Genomic DNA, 22968 nt, shown 5'->3' with positions numbered 1-22968 from the left:
CAACCTGTGACAGCTCTACCCACAAGTGGAGTTAGAGAAGCCCACATAGTATATAGAATAAGAGTTACATGATGATGACAAACATTTAAATAAAACTTTAGCTTGCTAAGCATCTTATCTGTGTTCTCTCCTTTGATCCCACAGCCATAGGGCTTGGGTGCTATCAATTACCCCATTTGACAGACAAGGCTAAAGGATTATGTATCCAGCATCACAAAGCTAGGCAATAGCGGAGGCAAAATTCAACCTTGGGTATTCCTGACTCCAAATCCAATTTCCAGTGTACCAAATCACCTAGCTAGGGATCTTTTCACCTGGTCTACACCAGTGCCCTATACATTTTATATTAAAGTTACACCTTTGGGGTTAGTTCTTTTTTCCACAAATTCTGTGTTAAAATGAACATATTACTTATTTAGGCATAACACATTAGCATCCATTGGGACAATAATAGAAATTGGTTTATCACAAAATCACTGAATTTCTTAGTTGCAAAAGAAATACCCCAAAGCAAAAAGATCAGACATAATGATTTGAAGATAAATCTGGCAATTTCTACAGAAAACCGTTTTGGGGACTATGTGGGCAATCCTCTTCCTTCTGAATAAATCTTGGGCTAATCAATACCCCATGTGGTTTTAGACATAAGTGCATTTCTGGAAGTAATCTCTTTCTAGTGAAAAACAAAGCTCATAGTTCTAAAAATCGCTGGTGCTTTTTAAAGACTGTGATATTCACCTTAGGGCCAAGAACAAGTTTAACTAAGATAATTATATCTTCCTTGTTGAAATGATCATTATGGTATAGAAATTATTTTTCCTTTGTTCTTGCAACTTGTCAGAAAGTAAGGTCCTACTTGAGGTAAGAGGTGACTGTAATACACATTCCTAGCAATAATGAACACAGTCGACTCATAATGTTGCTAAGTGATATAGTTTACCTATAAATTGTATGTGCTACAGTCTAAGTCTACATGGACAAATCACTTTTCTTTGGCTCTCTTTGACTACAAAATCCTCTAATGACCACCATTTCCAGGCTAGTCCATTGTGTCAAAAAAAAAAAAGTCCTGAAGTAGAAATGGAAATTTTGAGTTCCAGTCTTAGCCCAGCACTGAATTTCTGAGGGATTGCCATAAAGTTATATAACATCTTTAGACCTTAGTTTCCTCATCTGTGCAATGATAATTGGGACAGATAGTATCCAAGGTTTTGTCAAATTTCAGACTTTAGTAAGCAGAAAGAGCAACAAACTTGAAATGGCCTTCAGGTGGAAAAAATAGCTCCACAAAGTTCAAGTTATCCTTGGTGGGTTGAACTTAGAATAAACACTGAGCGAAGAAATAAATCCTTTACAGAGCTAGAAAGCAGAAAGCTTAAAACTTTAGAATTCCATGAAACACAACATCTTTCAAATAGTTTGATTAGAAATATGAGACAATTTTGTAACACAATGGCAGAATTGGAAGGTGGTCGCTAAAGTAATTAGATTTAAAGAGACCAAAATTAAAACATAAATCTGAAATTGCCCTCGGAGTTCACAGAATGGAGCCTGAACCAATTTAGAGCTCTAAATTAGACATTTCATTGGTACAGGTTGAAAAGAGGTAAAAAAGAGAATGCTTCAGAAATTATTGGAAAACAACTAACAAATTAAAATCGGCTTTCCCAGACCTTAGCCAAGCAATCCAAAGGCAACTTCAGATGTGCATTCTGATCAGGCATTTTCTAGCCCTGATTAGTCTAAGACACTTTGCAATTGTACTGTGGTAATCTATGTATGGTGCAGAATTGTCTTACTGAATAAAATTCTTTGTTGAACTAATCTGCACTTTGGAGGAAGAGAGATTTTTAGGTTCCTAAATTCCAATACTCGAGGGCTGTGTTTAACATTTATTAAATTCCAGGTGACTTTGTAAGCCTTTGACTTTGTCTGAAGGCTTTAGAAAAGTAGCTTTTGATTTCATGCCCTGAGACATTCCTGTACAATGTCTGATTTGGGATTTACACTGTTGTAATTCCCAACGGTTACATGACTTACCCTGAAGGATTTACATGACTCATCATGAAGGTTCTAGAAACTTAAATGCCGGTTAATTGGGACATTAGAGTGTCTTTAGAAAAACTCTCGTTCTGCTCCTGGTAGGTGTGGAATACCATATGTACATTTCTTCAATTTGATTAGAAGGTCTGGTACTCTATCTTTCTATGGTACTGAACTTTCCCTTTAGAGATAGATGGCAGGTACTCAGTACACATAAACTATAAAGCTCAATGATGTTGTAAATTCTATAGGACCAGTCTGGTATGCTCAAGTTCAAAATAGTCTTCCAGGAAGCTGACGTGAATTGATTTCCTGGACAATGCACTATGAGTGAAATATCCTTTGGACCCCATATCTGGGGGGAGGTGGGAAGCAAGACATTAAAGGGGGTCATAAAGGATAAAAGCAATAAGGATATCTGGGTAGATGCCAAGGTCACACTAACCTGAAAATGCTGTGGGAAAAACAGGAATATGAAGATGGCCTTGGCTTCATGAATTCCCTTTGGTGTCTGAATTAGAAGTCTGAAAGGACTTTGGTAGTCATTGGCAAGACAGATAATATCAGAAGATAATATAGTCCAGGAACAACTAGGTAGTACAAAGGACAGAGGACCAGGCTTAGAGGAGGACCTGGGTTTGAATTTGGCCTCAGACACTTAATAGCTGCCTTAGAAATTATATTAAGACAGAAGGTAAGGGTTAAAAAAAGATAATATAGCCTTATGCTAGCATGGACACATATCAATAATTAGTAATTAATTATTGTGGTAGCGTTAGTATTTAATGTTAATCCCATTATTAAAAATCATTATAATCATTGGACAATAACCCAGTAGAAATTAAATTGTGACTATGACCACATATGTTACATGTTTATTTTACTTTTTAAGCATAAAATAATATTTTGAATAGGATCATTGCAAAAAATAAAAAGAGGCACAGGAGATTTAGTGGGAACTCAATCCCTTTCCACGGTGGATGAGAGTAAGGAGTACCTTGTAACAATGAGACAACACCATTTTCATGCTTTCAATAATTCACAATTGTTCTCTTCTGACCAAACTTATTCTTTTAACACATTCCCCTACTTATGTCATCTGTTTGTGAATTATGAAATATCATTTCTAAAGAATACAAAATGCAGGAGATACCAAGGGTGCAAATGGCTAAAGCGGGCCATAGAACATTAACACTTTCAGTGAACAGTGGAAAAGACATCTCTGGGGATATATATGATGAGAAAATAAGGAGAACCATTTATGTAACAATAACAAGAGATGGTGACATTGATGAACTGGACAAAGTCCAGAGATGGGCAGCAAAGCTACTTGAATGGTCTTGGGCTGATGACATGTGAGAAAATGTTGAAGGTATTGGGAATCTTTAGTTTTGAGAAAAGAAAACTTGGGGACTTGGTGAAAGATATGATGGTTGTCATTAAGTTTCTGAAGAACTATCAAGTGGAGTATTTGTCTGTCTGGCCCCAGAGTATCAAAACAATAGCAAAGGATAGAAGTTGCAAAGCACCAAATTTAGACTTAATATTAAGAAAAATTGTCTAACAACTTATCTCTCAAAAAAAGGAAGGGACGGTTTCAAAAATGGGGAATGGGTGTAGGGATTACTCCTTTTTGGAAGCCTTTAAAGAGAGGATAGATGACCACGTATGAGTTATGTCACAGCAGGATCTCCTTTCATATGTAGGTTGGGCAAAAGGGTAGATGAGGTCCCTTCTAACTTTCAAATTCTCTGTTAATAAACAGACACACAAGTATTAGACTTAAATTATTGAGACCTAAAAGATTTCCAGAATATTACATGACTTGTAATCTTCACCAGTCCAAGAAGCATTTATATTGATGAAGAGGGTGATCCAAGGATTAATATACTAAATGTTCCAGAAGATACCAATTCAGCACAAATAGGCAGTTCCGACTTTCCACAGAAAGAAAAACTTATTTCTTTGGGTTAGAGAAAAGTGACTAATCATAAGGATTAGGACAACAATTTAACATGAGGATTAGAAATATAAAGGAATTTCAAAATTCATATATTCCAACTTTCTCAATTTATCAATGATAAAATTGAGGCCAGACAAATTAAACTACTTGCCCAAGATCACCCAGACAGTAAACAACAGAGGAAGAATTTGAATTCAAGTATCCTATATCTCCCAAGCCCAAACTCCTTCCATAGTACCAACATAAGAGAACTTCGTGTCTCTCAATGGATACATTCTTTGGATACTCTTAGGTGTTTATGGCACAACCAGGAAGGATGGGAGGGCGAAGTTTATTGCTGATATCCCCATTATGTAGTCCATGATGTCTTCACCTTAAAAATTTGTGTGTAGGTAGGGCTCCCTGAAAAATCTGTCCTATAATTATCATTCAGACTCTTAATAACCCATCCATAAGACTTTTGTCTTTGAGCATCCCATGACATTGTGGAATATCTAGTACACTTACTCATATAGGAAGAGACCAACAGGGGTCCTGTGCCTTGATCCCCCCAGTCTCTACCAGTTCAACAGGCTAATTCATTGAATATTCTACTATTGGTCCACCTCAGTCATGCAGTTTAATCTTTTCTCCAAATGATATTCTTTAGCTGCAATGGCATAGTGATGGTCTCAGTTCCGTTTCTGAAAAAAACATAATGAATCTTTCCTGTAAGTGACACTAAATACTCCTAGAGAGAATCAATAATGATGCATGGCATACAGACTTGTAAATGTGCTCTTTCAGTGACAACACAAATTCTGAGCAGTATCTGCTAGGAATGGGTTATAACCTTTTCCACCAACAGGACTGTATTAGGTACAAAGTCCTAATAATGCTTTCTTTCCTTTTGATTGCCTCTAAATCACAGTTTGGCATTCTCGACCTATATTGAATTTCAAATAACTTCACTATAAATGCAGAAGTGTTTATGCATAACTTCCTTTCAACATACGGTCCAAATTTTAAGCTAAACTGAATAGAAAAATGGATAATTTAAATTGCCTTTCCCCAGCAAAATTCATCTCTATCGGCCTTTAAGCAATCGAAGAATTACTCATGAGAGTTATACTATATTGAAAAACCAGTAGGAACAAAACAACCCTGGAGACTAAAAGCATACTCATATTGTCAAAACAATGAGCAATTAATATCAATTTTCTATTCCCCAAATTAAATAAAAATAAGAAAAGCTGGATCCTTCATACCTAAGGAACCAAGAATAGAATTCCTAAACATAAGTTATTATGTGTATTATAAAAAAAAGATTGATGGAAGAAAATTATCTAAGAAAATGTGCATTAAAACAAATATACTTTAATTGTCTCATTTATGGACAAACAAAAATTGGCTGATTTACTCTGGTAAGATCAATAAATAACAACAAGAATAATAGCTCATATTTATATTGATATTTTAGGTTTTCAAAATGCTTTCTTAACAACCTCACAAAGTAAGAAGTTTAATTATGTTTATCTCTATCTTTTCAGATAAGAAAACCAAGACTCCGAAAAGTTGAGACCTGTCCATAACTGCTGTCAGTCCTCTCACTTCTCACTTTTACTGCTCTTCCTCCTCTACTCTGTATACCTTCTCCCTCTCTTTCCTCCTCCATCTCTCTGCTCATCCTCTTAATCTTTCTCCCCCTTCTCCATTGCCCCTATGCCTATTCTTCCTCCTCTACCACAACATCATCCCAACAAGGACTCCAGTTGCTCTTCTTCCTGCTACTGTTGCTGTTGTTGTTGTTGATACTACTACTAATAGTTTTCATTTATACAGATTAAGATATAAAGGACTGTACATATGATATCTCATTGAATCCTCACTACAACCCTCTGATATAAGTACTATCTCCAGTTTGCAAATGAAGAAAGTGAAACTGAAAGAGCTTAACTGACTTTACCCTGGGCTACTCAACTTTTAGGGACCTGAGTTGGAACTTGAACTGCAGTCATTGATTCGAAGTCTACCATTCATATTCATTGTGCTGCCACCTATAAGCTTCCAACATGTTAGAGGAGATATTCCTTTGACCATAGTATTCTTGTCTTTCAGTCCTCAAGATTAATGGGAAAAGGTATGATCCTTCACTGGGACCCTTAGGAGTCCTAGTGTTAGGATCTTTCTCTGAGAAATAATCAGAGATGTGATCAATGAAAATGTTTCACAGATCTATGCATTCAGGGTGCATTTTGCAAATTCAAATAACTACAAATCTGTGGACCTAATCAGCCTCTCCTAAAGTGTATTGACATCAAAACTCCCCCAAAGACATCAAACATCAAAATGTTTTTATATTCGGACAAGGTATATTTGCTCATTCTTAGACAGCTGTGCCCATTAGCTAATCGAATACATTGGTTATAGTACATAAAAACATCATCTGAATAGGAAAGTTTGCTTTTGCTTGTGTTTTTGTTTCAAACTCTATAAAATTTTTTATAACTAAAAGCATGAAAGCTCTCCATAAGGGGCTATTTATGAAGAGTTACAAAAAGAAGTAGCTCCCTTGTTCAGGAACTAGTTTAATGGAATGGATTCAGAAAACTTTATTTGAAATGGTAGCAGAGTTTTGTGTCCTTAGGCTAGCAATTCAACCTTCCTGGGTCTCAGTTTCCTCATTTGAAAAATAAATGCTGACAAAACCTAAACCTTCACAAATTAGACCCCATAATATACTTGTGAAGGAAAAATAACAACTGTGGAAATGTCTCACAATAGGATGGCAAATCATACATCATAATACTTGAGAAAGTTGCAGAACAGCAATAACGAGTGCTTTTTGTGTTTAATTAACAGTAAATTACAATGGAACATTCATCAAAACTGAAGTGAGATAGATACAAATTCCAAATGAAAGCCTTATAAAAAGTATCATTAGAAATTATATGGCACCAAATGAACTCATGAGGGTGAGACTCTCAAAATAAGGAATAACATTTTAAGTGCATTGCTATTACAAACTCATTTGATATTCATTTTAATTTCAATGATTATAATGAATTCATTTTATATTCAAACAGATGTCACATGTACTTCTGCCAAAGTTGCAGTATAATTCAGTCTTAGTTAAGTACAAGTAAATGGATACTTAAAATTGAGTGTTACCAAGTAGGATAGAAAGAAAAAAAAACAATTATAACACCCATTAGCTCTTTAAAGTGGGAAATTAGATTTTTTTATTAAAATATATTCTTCCTTATTTCAACACATAGATAATACTACAGTATAAGGAAACTTTATGTGACAACCAATACTTTTCCTTTCAAGAGGTACAGACTAAAAAGTAAAAAATAGAACTCAGCATGGTCCCTTTAGTGCAAGAATGGGGTACACAGAAGAGCAAGGCTAAACAAATTGTACATGAAGTACATGACTTGCATAGACCACAAAAGATAAGTTCAGCAACACTCCATGTTTCAGTGGAATAAGCAATCGCCTACAGTTTGTGATTTTAGGGATCCAGCGAGACTCCCTCAAGGATTCCCCCTAAACACACCAGTCAGTTCATATAAAATATTGCAACTTTCAGAGCTTTACCCCTTCAGATTAATTCTTTAATTCTTGTTATACAATATCCTTGGGAAGTAGAACATTGTAGTCTATTCTCTGTCTTTTACATACTAAAGTGGTCAAAGAGCAGATTTTGATAGAGAGAAGTGGAATAAGAAGAAAGGGATGGGGGTAATATGATATCATGGAAAGAACTGTTCCCCAGAAGTCAGGATACCTAGCCTCTACTTCTCATCATGCCAACACATATATGGTTTATCACACACCCAGCTGTACTGATAATTTTCTTTGAATATACATACATACAAATACATATATAATACATATCTCCAAATATTTCAATATTTGATATATCTAATATTTTATATATGAATATACTTCATATATATTTCCTGGTCATATCTATCTATGTATGTCTCATCTATCTATCTATCTATCTATCTATCTATCTATCTATCTATCTATCTATCTATCTCTAAATTGAATTGTGGATCCCAGCACTAGTTTATTTCATTATTGTGAAATAGCAAATATTTATTGGATCCAATTATTCGGTCAAAAACTCCCCTTTCTATGGACTCAATCCTAAAAGGATGAAAGATTATTTTTCTTTGAACCCCTCTACCCACAGCCAAACAAATGTTCTATAAATGTTTGCTCAATAGTTGCTCTTGATCACACTCACATCTAGTAAATGGCATACTCTGACAACAAAGATGCATTCACAGGATCACAGGTTTAGAGATAGAAAAGACCTTGGTGGAAAGTGATAAATGTTGGAGGGGATGTGGCAAAATTGGGACACTAATACATTGCTAGTGGAGTTGTGAATTAATCCAATCATTCTGGAGGGAAATTTGGAATTATGCCCAAAGGGTTTTAAAAGACTGCCTACCCTTTGATCCAGCCATACCCCTGTTAGGTTTGTACCCCAAAGAGATAATAGGGGAAAATGTGTGTACAAAAATATTTATAGCCATGCTCTTTGTGGTCGCAAAAAAATTGGAAAATGTGGGGATGTCCATGGATTGGGGAATGGCTGAACAAATTGTGGCATCTGTTGGTGATAGAATATTATTGTGATGAAATGAATAATGATCTGGAGGATTTCTTTGTGAATTAGAAAGACCTCCAGGAATTGATGCAAAGTGAAAGGAGCAGAATCACAGATTCTTATGCATTAAAAACAATTAATCAAATAAGACCAATTAATTAAAATAAAACATTTAGGGAGGATAAAAAAATGGCTAATTTGATTTCTAAACAGAGGAAAGATTAAGGACTTTACAAATTGGTAAGGGGAAAACAAAGGGGGTACAATTTCCTGACCAGAAAAAGAAGTGTCCCCCTCCTAAGTATCCAATCAAAGGACCATAGAAACAATAAATGATTAACCAGTACTGGGCCAGTTTTCAGATAAGACATGTGGGTTGCTTGACATGTATGACTGTGGGAAAACTCTTTGCATCTATCTTCAGTTTTAATTCAGTTTCTAGTCAGCATTACCTAAGTCCTTAGTTAAGGATCTCTAAGCAACAGGTAAAAATGTCCCAGCCACACAGGGCTAAATTCAAACAATTCAATCAGGTATTTTTTCCACCCACTTCTCACAATTGAATAAAATTTCCTCACAAGACAAAATGGACCAGAATCATAATTGAATAGCAAGGAAACTGAGCTAGCTTTGGAGTTGAGTCACAAAATGGAGTGATTGTGGTTCACTCAATTCCCCCTACCACTTCTTATTTCTAATCCTCTTTCAAAAAATGTATATGTGTGGTGGGGAAAGAAAGAAGGGCATATGCACGTAAAGCTCATCTGGATTAATACATTGCATGAAAAATAATTTTTCCCAAAAAAATAGCCAGTGAACACGTGCAAACACAATATTTTTGCTATCTAACCTTATGTCCTAATATATACAATCTATTTTATCACATCATTCTAACCACAATGTTATTTGGTTTCTCCTGGAAAAAAAGACATCATTTATCACCAAACAAGTACATCATAGGCATTTAATCAATGTGTACAAAATGTTGTCAATGTAATGGCCAAAATTATAATTAGTGTAGACAACTGAGGACTTATGTCAGCTAACCAACACTTAGGAAAGGGGAAGAATACACACTTTTGTCCTGTTAGCGCTATGTTTCATAGTTTTCCAATACTCCTAAAACTGTGTCATGATTACCCTTATTCCTTTGACCACAGTTGACCATGCCAAGAGTGATGTTTACCTCATGCTCCCTAGACACACCTTCCCCTCCCCACCATGCCTTATGCTATTCATCTCATTCCACCAATAATTGTCTCCAATGACATGGGAGTCATCAACCATGATTTTTCCTCTTTTGAAGATGCTTCCCCAACTTAAAGAACAGGTGGATCTATTCAAGGCAAACTCTTCTCTTCATAACAAAGACATTAAACTCCTACTGGATCTGTGGTCTCATTCATAGGGGGCTTGTTGGTCAAAGTAGGGTGGAACCTTCTTATATCTCAGAGGATCTCTTCCCCTAAGTGAATCTGCTCTGGGTACTAGAATTCCTAGTTACAGGTCCAATGATACAATAATGTTAATGCCTAAGAGCAGGTAAGCATAATAAATCCAGAGACAGGCACTAATAGAATCAAATTTAAAATTCTTTTTCTTTTACTTTAAAGAAAACAAAGCTTAGAGGTTAAAATCATTTATCACTACATTTATAATATGCTCAGTACATCTTTTGCCAAAGGTCCTTGACCTAACAAGCAACTCTCAGAAAAGATTACAAATAAAAGAAAATAAGCATATGAATAAGACCAACTCATCAAATCAAGAATCAAGTTGTCTTTGTCTAATTCCATGGGAAAAAAAAACCCAAACAAACAAGAGATTTTATTTCATTTACATACTGCTGCCTGCATATTGAAACCCAGCCTCTGGAAGGATGAACTAGGTACCTGCACCTGTTGAATCGTTTAGGCAATTCTAGACACCAGCTGAGAGAATAATTAAAAGTGACATTCCATTCTCAGCCTACCTGGAGTGTTCAACAACCTCGACATCTTGCAAGAATAGGAGACGAACTGCTCACAATACTCTGCACTGCTGGTGATGGCCGTGATTTGATCCATAGAGGCACTATAATTGAGCTGTACCACTGAGTATTTTTCTGGGCCAGAGCCGACCACAGGAGTCTGCTTCTGCAAGTCATGATTTACAGTTGACCACACTTTATCTTCTGTAGGGGCAGAGAATGACAAAGACAATGGGTTATTAGAATTCATATAATTCTTCAAATGTCAAAAAAAAAAAGATTAGCTGGTTGGAACAATTGTGTTCGCTGAGGTTAGACTAGCTAGAATCTGACATAACTAAATCTTTCCTACTTTTCAGTTAGGGCTCTACAAAAAGTTATTTGTCCAAATATTTGAATCCAATAAAAATGAGGCAATTCCAAATAATTCAGGCAGAAAGGGGTTTGATCCCCACATTTTCAGGACACCTGCTCTATTATCTGCTTGTTTCCATTCAATAAATTCAATCAACAATTTAAATTCATTCAACAAATATGTATTGAATACACATTTTGTGCAAGGTATCAATCAGGCTAAATACTAAGAAGGGCAAGGTATAAAGATGTATCTGGCATGGTCTCAGCCCTTAAGGAACTGTCATTTTAATAGATGAGTAAAGAGTAGTGGACCTGGGCTCAAATCCCAGCTTGATCATTTAGTATCCATGTGACTACCACCAAGGTATTTACCCATTTTTTTTGGCATGAGATTTCTTAAGTGAAATGAAGATACTGGATTCAATACCCTCCATAATTCCTTCTGGCTCCAAACTTATCAGGCCTTTTTTTTCCAGATAGGATTAAAATTGAGGATAGTACATGGAGTCATGTTTTCATATGTGGTAGTATAGTCGATATGATATGAATTTGGAAGAGGAGGGAGTATTTTGTACTAAAGAATACAGATAATACTTCACAGATGATGTGGGCTTAAAATCATGCTCAAAAGATGATAAGGATTTTTATAGGAAGGAATATAGAGGAGGGGAGGTATTCTGAGAACAAGGGATCTTCACTATGTGAAGACTGTGGCTTTGGGTCTGAAGATCAGGTCAGCAGAAAGTAAGTTTGGATAGTCCTGAGGACTCCAATGACATACTGTATGTCTGTCATTCAAGTATGAGCCCAAGTCCATAATGACTCCTCATTAGAGGGTTACTATGACTTGATGCACTTAAAAAAAAAATATATATATATATATATATATATATATTAGCCACAGGTCATGAAGACTGTCTATTAAAGCATATAAGGTATACACAGTAACAATAATAATTTACAATGATCAACTGTGAATGACAACTATTATCAACAATCCAAGAATCCAAGACTATTTTCAGGGATTCGTGATGAAAAAAGATATCTACCATCATAGAAGGAAATAATAGAGTATGAATGCAGATTAAAGCATATCATTCTTCCCTTTATTTTCTTCATGAATTTTTCCCAGGGTGTATATATAGATATATACAAACACACACACACACACACACACACACACACACACATTACCTGCCATCTTGGGAAGAATAGAGGGGTGGGAATGAAAGAGAAAACATGGATCACAAAATGCCAGAAAATTATGTTTTTTTCATGTAATATGGGGAGGGGTTACAAGTCAGTATAGATGGAGTGAGTACATTTATGGATGAAATAATGGATGGTTTGAGATGTCAAAGCATCAAAATATGAGTTAGGATATCAAATAAACAATCAGGGTCTCAATGAATATAACAAGGAATAAACCATTATTTGACTTCTACTTGAAGTTGAGAGGAAAGAACTATTTTGGATAGAGAAAAGGAATTTAATACTGTCTTTTCTTTTTTGTCCTATCCTTAATAGAGTATAATTTCTGTCATCTTATGATGATCCAGAGCCAAGTTTAAGGAATCTGCCAGGTAAAAGTGATATAATAATCTCAGATAGCTAGTTTTTATTTCCCAAATCTAGCATCAAAATGTTTCATTTCCCTCACTTTGGGGCCATTTTCTCTAGTTAAAAACACTAATAAAATATATTTCTGCTGATAGAAAAAAATCTGAATCTACAAAGAAAGATGGATTAGAAAGGGTAGATCTTTAGAAAGTTAAAGGGATAGAAGTAATTTTCAGGAGGGGGAAAATCAACCTTATATTATTAGTTTCAACAACCTCCTATTGCCGTATATAGGCATGTCTTAAAGATATGCACCTTTTGGAATGGGAAATATACCTTTACTCTAAAATTATGGATGTGATTTTCTGTGGTCCATTATGGTGCCAGGTCACTCTAACAATTTAATAGGACCCCTATTTGTTTTCTATTGACTATTAAATTTCTTTAGACTGATCTTCAAGGTTTTCAATTGTTGGACTAAACATTACCTTTCTAGTCTCTTATCATACTAACTCCCAGGTAAAGAAATTCCATTTGTCAATGAAAATCAAAACCTGTAACTTGAAGTCTTTAAGATTTGCCTGGAAGCACTCAGAGCCTAGGGTCACACAGATAGTATGGGTCAGAACCTTAAATGTCACAGCTCTGTTCATTATAGCTTGCTACACTATTCCCTCTCTCTACCTATTTAATGCTATATATTGCATATTTATATAAGTCAAATATAATACAAATATATGCCCATATGCGTACATGTGACAATTTATTTTCTAGCCTATTTCTTGAACTGTCCTCAAAGATTCCTCTATCTGCTTTAAGACGGGCACAACTTTTTAACTGTGATTAACAATATATAAAACAATTCCTCAACGATGCAGAGAACTTAATGAAATTTGATGGGTTGGCAGCAAGAAGATCTTGTTTTGTAGTTTCTAAGAAAAACAATTATCTAGTAAAATGCAAAGGAGGCAAGCTTTTGTGAGACCAATGCCAAGAAGCTGTTAAAACATTTGGCTGCTAAAGCATATGTAACTCAGACTGACAATGTGTTTCTAAGGAGCATAAATTTATCTTATAGTTTACAGATGGGATGCTACATAATCTCTGACCTGGGTTGGCTCAATGGCCTGTCTAGAGTATAACTCAACAAGGGAGTAAATCAAGGTTGGGTTTCTAGCCCTAGTGATGCTGGGCATACTTGACATTGCTTTGCTCTTTTGCTCACTGAAAAGAGGACTACCATCTCATGCAAAGCCCAGCAGTGGGCACTGTGAATAAACTCCCTGGTATCTCCTATTCAGGGCTACTGCTAGGATTCCCTATAAAATCCCTCTGGCGTCAACACTGGGCAAGCCATTAAACAAAGGCCATCTCTACCATGGGAGAGATGTCCGGTTCGTCTCTGGGACACTTCTTTGCATTGAGGTGATAATTCAACTTCTGAGAGAGAAGACAAAGAGGAAGTACCAGTGAATGGTGGGAAACAGTGGGAAGCTGGAGAGCAATTAAGAGGGTTCAAAATTATAAGTGTTTGGAGGGAAGGGTATCAGTCAGTGAAATGGCCATAAAAATAGGAAGCAATGAGCTGAGAATTGTCTACAAGGCTGTTGGTACAAATTCATCTGTGATGGCTTAGGTAACTCTCGCCTTCCTTGCTAGTCTTCTAGCTGGTGATATAAGTAATGACTGAGGCTGGAGCCCAGGGGGTGTTACCTTAATCCCCACAGGGTCCCTGCACTTTTGGAGCTCGAGGGCAATTCCCTGTTCTCTACAGGACCTACTGAAAATGATCAGTAAATGATTAGCTATAAATGCTGATTGTCTGGCTGATTTGAAAATAAGGATGAATTGAACCTGAAGAACTCAAATGAGATGACATCCAAACAAAGGTTTTTAAATGACAAGTTCTGAAAAAGGTACATTCAAGAAGAGAGTGTCACCTGAGATCAAGATTTAGGAGAATGATTGAACTTACAGCCAAATTTCTGAATTTTTCAAAGAACCTTAGAATTGGGGTTTGAAATAACCTCAGCTTTTATGTTTTGTGTAACAATACATGTATAATCCAGATCAAATTGTTTCTAGCTCCAACAAGGTGAAATGAAGGGAGGGAGGGAGACAATTTGGATTATATAACTCCAGAAAACTTATGTGGAAATTTGTTATTACATGTAATTAGTAAAATAAAATATCTTCAGAACAAAAAAAAAATAACCTCAGCTTTCACCTAGTCCAACTTACATCTTAGAAATATTTGCTACAACATATGATATCTAGAAGAGCACCAAGTCCAACCAAGGTCTAATCTTGCCACTGAGATTTCTTACTCTGTGTTCCTAAGTTAGTCATTTAAATCCCTGAGCTTTGCAATTTCCTCATCTGCAAAATGAGGGAGATAGACTAGAAGACCTTTGGGTTGTCTTCTAGGTCTATATCTAGGATGTTTTGGGGATATAGGGAGGGAGCGTACCTATGATAGGAACTCTTGTGTGAGGAAACTCCATGAACCAAAACAAGATGGCAGCTTCTCCACAAGTCATAGCCTTAGAGAGTTTGTCTAAAGTATTGAGAAATTAACAGATTTTCTCAGGGTCACTTTAAGTCAGTATGTGGCAGGGGCTAAACTAGAACGTGAGTTTTTTGTTGTTATTTTGAGGGGAACTTTGCAGCAACTCCACAATTCTGCTTCACCTGTGGTCATGAGTCTAAGAGGATGATTGGATCCAACATCAGATGCAGCTTTTATCTGAATACCTGGCAAAGAGCTTACTTTTAGGCAGCACTAACTATCATGGGTAGAAACTGGCACTGTGGATAGAGTCCTGACCAGGAGTAAGGAAGAGCCGAGTTCCAATATGACCTCAGACACCTGCCACCTGTATGACCCTGAACAAGTCACTTATCCCTGTTTGTCTCTGTTTTCTCTTCTATAAAATGAGTTGGAGCAGGAAATGGTAAGCCTCTCTTGTATCTTTGCCAAGAAAACCCCAAATAGTGCTATGAAGAATCAGACATGCCTGAAACTGCTGAACAAATGTTAGGGAATTTTTTCCCAGTGTCAAGTCGAAGTCTGACTCTTTGCTCACTCTCTGCTCCTTCTTCATATGATAATTCTTGGGAATTTCTTTTCCTGCTTGTCTTGGATGAAATTTTTTTTAATTATAAATATCTTTCCTTTAACTGCAGGTCTGTTCATATCATTCAACATTTTCCAGTATGCTCCCCACTGCATTTGTGATCTGAGAGAATTCTCATTTTATGACATTTAAAGTCCTTCAAACATAACACCAACCTAGTGTTCTAGTCATGTATGTATGTATGTATATATATATATATATGTATATATAGTCCCCCTTTCCCACACCATAATACAAACAGACCAGGCTTCTTGCTGTTCCTCATATATAACACTCACCTCTTATCTCTTGTTCTTGGAATTCCCTCTCTCCTCATCACCTTCTTGGTTCCTTCCAGTGCTAACTAAAATCTCACCTTCTATAGGAAGACTTTCCTAATCCTTATGAATTCCAGGGACTTGCCTCTGCCAATTATTTTCTATTTATCCTGACTATAGTTTCTCTATCCATAGTGGTTCACATACGAGCTGCTTGAGGGCAGGGACTATCCTTTGCCTTTTTTTGTATTCCTTGCCACAGTTCCTCACCTACAGTGGGTGATTAATAAATGTTTAGTATATTACTAGGATCCTTGAGGAAATAATTTTTTATTTTTATCTCTGTATCTACAGTGCCTAATTTCTCAGGTATACAGGTAATGCTTAGGAAATGCTTCATTAATGGATTAGTACTTGTATTCTCATTTGAAAGATGAAGAAATTAAGGCTAAGAGAAATTAAGTAACTTTCCCAAGGTCACATAGATTTTAAATGCTGGAGAAAGAATTTGAACTCAAGTCTTTTTGGCATGCATTCATTTCATCTATTAAACAGATATAAATTATCTCTACATCCATGTATGCATATGTGTGTCTGTGTGTATATGTGTGTGTGTGACATTCACTATGTGTGAGATTATTCCTTCAGATCTATTTGTTGTCATTTCAATAGTTTTGCTCTGTCATCAACATCATCATTACATTGTATTTCCCTAAAGGGTTGTGATGATTCTTGGCTGAGCTTTTGTAAAGCAAGCTCTGAATTTTATTTTACCTCCTCATTTTCACTGCCACTAGGTGCTAGTACATACCAATAGTTTCAATAGCTGAAAATGAACAGCCTGGCCATTTCACGTTAGGGTGAAACAGACATTCAGATATCCTAAATTAAAGGTCCGATATTCTTGTCAATAAGCAAAACATAAGGTGTTTGTAAACTTGCTAGCATATGTGGTAGAACCTAATAAATAATAGTAAAAATAAATGACTTGCCAGGCATCTGCAACAGTAATTAAGACATAAACTAAAGAAGTATTTACTAGAGAAAAATAAAAAAAAAATAGAAAATTGTTCCATATTAATTTTGGGGTCTTTGACACAGCCTGAGTCTTGGTGAAAGGACACTGCCGACTTCTGAAGACTGTCTCCATGGACGGATGGTCCTGGCTCCACATACCTATTGAAGCACTTTTTAAACTCTAGTGTTGTTGTTTTTAAATCATCCCGGCCAGGATTTTTTAAATTGTTAGTTCTATTAGACTATATTAAGCTGTTCCCTGCTGGAGAAGTCAAAAATAGGGACCCAGGATTTATTGACTCTTGTTTCATTAATATCCTACATATATTCATGTACATATACATACACATATGCAGGCACATTTCCATATAGATAAATATCCTTTATCTCCATAAAAAGTCACAACCACTATGCAAAAGGATGAATTACCCTCTTAGAGAAGTGGCAAAAACTCAAATATGACCTCTAAAAGGTACTACTTTTGTATTAGTCCTAAATATGAGCATTAAGTACTAGTGCTGTTGTTGCTACTACTACCACTATTACTACCACTATTACTACAATACTACTACTACTACTACTACTGTTACTACCACTACCACTACACTACTACTGATACTACTGCTGCTGCTACTACTGCTGCTACTATTATTACTACTACTACTACTACTACTACTACTACTACTACTAGTGCTACTACTACTAGTGCTACTACTACTACTACTACTACTACTACTACTACTACTACTACTACTACTACTATACCACTACCACTATTACTACTACTACCACTACCACTATTACTACTACTACCACTACCACTATTACTACTACTACCACCACTACTACTACTACTACTAGTAGTACTACTACTACTATTACTACTACTACTGCTGCTACTACTACTACTACTACTACTACTACTACTACTACTGCTGCTGCTGCTGCTGCTGCTGCTGCTACTACTACTACTACTACTACTACTACTACTACTACCACTACCACTATACTACTACTACTGCTGCTACTACTATTACTACTGCTACTACTACTAATAATATACCACCATTGTTACTACTACTACCACTACCACTATTACTACTACTACTACTACTGCTACTACTACTACTACTACTACTACTACTACTACTACTACTACTACTACTACTACTACTACTACTACTACTACTACCATTTATATAGCTCTTACTATGTGTCAAGCATTGTGCCAAGTACTTCACATTTATTTTCTTATTTGGTCCTCACAACAACCCTGGAAGTTGGTACTACTATTATCTCCATTTTACAGATGAGGAAACTGAGGCAAACAGGCTAAAAGACTTACCACAAATCACATAGCCAATGTAAACCCCAATTTGAACTCAGATCCTCCTGACTACAAACTGTGATAGAGGCAAGCCAGAAAGAGAAAACTCCAGGCTTGCAAACCAAGGCTGGGGACCTGATCTGCAAAATCAAGGAGAACAGGACAAGCCTGCATGCAGACCTGTCTGTCAATCAAGGAGAAGGTTCCAAATGTAATGTTCCCAGGAGGAGAGGCAGTTGAAGCTGTCTGAAGAACCCTTGGGGAGCTGGCTTGGTTTGGGGCTCTGACCAAAGGGAAGAACTGATTGTATCTTTCTCCAGGAGTTAAAGCTGACCAGGGGAGAACCTGAAACTTCTGACTCTGTCTCTCAATCTGGAGGTTGATTGACCAGGAGAGACATTGGCTCTCTGGGATTCTACTGATCAAGAGTTGGAGGAAAGCCAGACTGTAGGAGAGACTTTTCTTGGTGGCTGGTTGAGGGGGTAGAAGCCCTGAACTGATGTTGGGAGCTTTTGTCCCAGGCTGAAGGACCCTTGGGCGGGGGACCTTCTGAAATTAGGCTGAGAGAACTTGATGGCTTTGTGAAGAAGAAAGAAGATTTTAACTGTTGTCTTCCATCTCTCTGACTGTCCCCCCCAACCCCGTCACAGTTGTGACTGGACTGATTTTCCAAAACCCTCAAATTCTTATTATAGATTAGGGAAACCCTCATCCCTCTTTCCTCAGTTTCCCATCCTGTTGTTTCCCTATAAATCCCTTACCTGAGAAAGAAAAACGAATATCTTCATAGACCACTCAGGGGGGAGGGAGGAAGCCAAAGGCTTCAAGAAGTGGGTGGTTAAGGGACAGAGTGAGGGAGGAAGAAGGTAGGAGAAGATTAGGAAAATATTGATCCATTAGCCTTCAAATAGGGATCAATAGGCAAACCCCATAGTATTTCCTTGTAGCAACATCTCTCTATCTGTAGCAGCATCTCTCTCAGTATCTCTCAAAGCTCATCTATCCCCATTGTAACTAGGAAACCCTTGGGTGTGTCTCCATACTATCTCTGTAGCAAATGTCCCATACTAGCAGCAGCTCTCTCCAGTCCCAAGCCAGAGTACATATCCAGTTACAACAAGAAATAGTCACACAGATTATCATTTTCTATTTCATTTGTCACCCCAGATGGGACTGTACCCACATTCCTTCAGGCAGGGTAAAGGAAGAAAAACAAAAATGTTCAGACAAATTGTTTTTGGACTGGTGATTGTGGCAGCCATTGCCTGCTTTTGGGTTTACCACATTGTATATAGTAGGATAACCCATATGGTAAATGTAAAATTGGAGTCTTGAACTCGGGACTTCAATTCCCAGGAGTCCTTGGTAGCTCCCAGAGTTCCCCATAATCTCAGGTGAGGTCATCACCTGGGCTGTGAGGAGAGAGGGGTTTTTAAGACAGACTCCACCTTCTTCTTGCTCTCCTGGCTTTCTTATTCTGTATTTTCTCTAATCCTTAAACCTTTAATAAACCTCTAAAAAATATAATACTCCTTGCAGAGAGAAACTAATTTCTACTTGCCCCAGCTTCCCCCTAAATTTTCATCTTTACATAGTGGAAACTTTAGATTACGTGGGCAACATTACAATGTCTGTTTTACAATTGCCATTTCAATATGAACTGGTTCTCTATCTCAACTTTGCTCTGTTATAAATATACCCTTACCTTTTCTATTTCAAAACTCACTCTCTTTACCTACTGTGCCTAGCTGCTCAGGGACCTCATGATATAGATGAGCAAATGACTCAGTGTCCCTGGACATTGGCTTTCTTAAGTGTAAAACTGTGGGGGGAGGGGGAGGGGAGGTGGTGAAAGGTTTGCATGAGATGGCCATTGAGGTCTCTTCCAGTTCTAAGTATATCTATGATCTGAAGGTAAGGTGGAAAGATTTGTGCATCCAGGTGTACCAAGTTCTAGGGTAGCTTCTCTGAAGAGTCATTACTGTCCAGTTCCAACCTCTTTCTAGTGTGGGTTAAGTGACTTGCCCAGGGTCACACAGCTAGGAAGTGTCTGAGACCAGATTTGAAACTAGGACCTCCTGTATCTAAATCTATATCTCAATACACTGACTTCCCTAGCTGATCTCTCAAACTCCTTCTTCCAGTCTTAGTCTAAAGGACATCCGAGACAAGGATCCATGAACAAACTCTACCTGAGACAGATCCAGCTGGAGCAAGTCTCCTCCACCATGAATATGCAGTTGTATTCCCTCCTTTGGTAAGGAAGGCTGGGAGAAATCCTTTGCCTCACCTCCAATTCCTCCTCTTTTTTTCCCCCTGGCCCCATGGGGATCCTTTTAAGCCCATCCTTTGCCCTAATATGAGTGAAACATTCTGTGATAAAGGCCTGGCTTATACTTGGTGCAAAGCCTCTCAGGCCCTGAAGAAAGAGATGGTCCTGTCTTAGCATCCCTTTTATGAATGTACCCATTTAGGTGCTATTTCTGCTGGCATCTCGCATCTCCACTCCATTCAACATGAGCTCCCCTGGGCTCCTCTGGCCATATAAAGGAGCCAGCAGCTTGGTTATTTAACTCTCTCCTCTTATCTTCTGACAGAATTCTGACAGTAATCCAAGGGTCATTTATGTTCTAACACTGAGGTTTACCTTTAAGGGAATTAAAGTTCCATTAGCGCACGTGGGCCAACTCTATTTCCTTCCTGCTAGAAATAGCTTCTAGCCCACAATTTTCTCTCCTCTGAGTGACATTGCTGACTTTGCTTCATAGTCTTCCTATTTCCCTCTGTCTTAGGAGTTTGGGCATGTGTCGTTCATTCACTATACTATATATAGTGCATGATAAACTTAAGTATTTTTCATTATGTATTTAATAACACACAATCCTGCACATGGACACTTTTCCAGTTTAAGAAAATATAATTGCACTTAGATACATGTGATTTCCTCCCTGTTCCAAGTCAAGGAACTTGCTAAAATCACCCAGCACATGAACAAAAATGATTTGTTAAATCTCTTGAGATGAAGTTCTCCTTGCATTCACCATTTACCCACCTCATTATTCAATCAGAAAACTAACTTTCTTTATAAAGTGAAAATATTTTCATTTTCCTTTACATAGAAAATTCTTTGCTTCTAACAATAATGATTGCCAACATTTATAGAGCACGTTCAGCCTTACAAAGCACTTTGCAAATACCTCATTTAATCTTCACAACAAGTCTGAGAATGAAGTGCTATTATTATCCCTATTTTACAGAGAAGAAAAATGAGATTGAGAGAAATTAAATTATTTCTAAGGTCATAGGGATAGTTAAGTGTCTGAGCTGGGTTTTAAACTCGGGTCTGCCAGACTCTAAATCCTACTGTCCATAGGTTTATAACCCTATCAGCAGCTGCAAGGGTGCTCAGAAGAAATCTAGTTCAATGCCCAGTCAACATGAAATCTAAAAGTAGTCCCGACTTGTAGCCCAGAGGGACCCGGTGATCCCCAGTTGGAGATGGATACCTCAGGTTTGAGCCCATTCCTGTGAGAATCCACCCCGAGGGGAATCTCAAATTTAACAATCCACTTCAGACAGGGACTAACCCCAAGCCAAAGTCCAGTGACTCTTCCAGAAGCCTCTCCCAGTATATCACTCCCTCCTTTTGAGGATCAAACTCAGGACCTTCAGTTTGCAAGACTGACGCGCTACCTACTGAGCAAAAGTCACTCAATTTGGGCTTGGGTTTAGTCCCGGTCTGAAGTGGATTGTTAAATCTGAGATTCCCCTCGGGGTAGACTCTCACAGGAATGGGCTCAAACCTCAGGTTTTCACCTCCAAAACTAACTGGACTGGGGACAAGTCCGGGGATTCCTTTTAGATTCCATGTTGACACCCTTCATTTTACAGATGAGGAAACTAAGGTCCAAAGAGGGGGTGTCTTGCCCAAGGTCATAGAGGTAGTAACAACCAGAAGTGTGATTTAAAACAGGTCTTCTGACTTCAGCGCCAGTGTTCTTTCCAATATGCCCCACGGATTGGGTAAGATTTAGCCAAATTTGCTCAATTATTTTGAATACATATTCACAGCAGTCTTCTGGCTCTTTAAGATCTGCTCAATGATATTTGGCCATCCATACAAAATTTAATATGTGTATTCTATTTTGTTGGTATAAAAACCACTTACTTTGGACATATTTTGTATTTGATCTAATGTGTACTCCTATTGCATACTTCAGTGACTCCTTTGGTGACATTAAAACGTATTTGGCAAATGTGTATTAATAGTCATGAGAGTATCTTGTATCTAGAAGAAGGAAGGCGGAATGAGGGACAGGTTTTCCTTTTCTCTGATCACAACATATAAAAATTAAGAACCTTATCCCTATGATCACAGTAAGGTTATTTCATAAGGGGGCAGCTGGGTAGCTCAGTGGATTGAGAGCCAGGCCTAGAGATGGGAGATCCTAGGTTCAAATCTGGCCTCAGACACTTCCCAGCTGTGTGACCCTGGGTAAGTCACTTGACCCCCATTGCCTAGCCTTTACCACTCTTCTGTCAATACACAGTATTGACTCTAAAATGGAAGGTAAGGGTTTAAAAAAAAAAGATTATTTCATAAAAAAGATATCTGATCCAATATTTACATGCACATATATAATATAAAATGCATTAAGAAATTCTAACATTTTTCATTTTATATAATCCTTGGAAAGAATTTGGTAAATTAATACATTTCATAAACTTT

The 22968-nt window shown here is 37.2% G+C and overlaps 1 protein-coding gene across 1 annotated transcript in view; it reads right to left on the bottom strand.

Annotated features, from left to right (window-relative positions):
• CNTNAP2 (contactin associated protein 2) overlaps positions 1–22968 on the bottom strand; it is a 2768972-nt gene that overhangs the window by 933806 nt on the left and 1812198 nt on the right. The window contains exon 13 of the mRNA XM_007504517.3: positions 10588–10788. Coding sequence (XP_007504579.1) covers positions 10588–10788 — 201 coding nt within the window. The remainder of the gene's footprint in view (positions 1–10587; positions 10789–22968) is intronic.

The sequence above is a fragment of the Monodelphis domestica genome, chromosome 5 (genome assembly GCF_027887165.1).
Source record: "Monodelphis domestica isolate mMonDom1 chromosome 5, mMonDom1.pri, whole genome shotgun sequence".
Taxonomy (NCBI): domain Eukaryota; kingdom Metazoa; phylum Chordata; class Mammalia; order Didelphimorphia; family Didelphidae; genus Monodelphis; species Monodelphis domestica.
The sequence above is the reverse complement of the archived record's forward strand: the minus strand, read 5'-3'. Positions and strand labels throughout refer to the sequence as shown.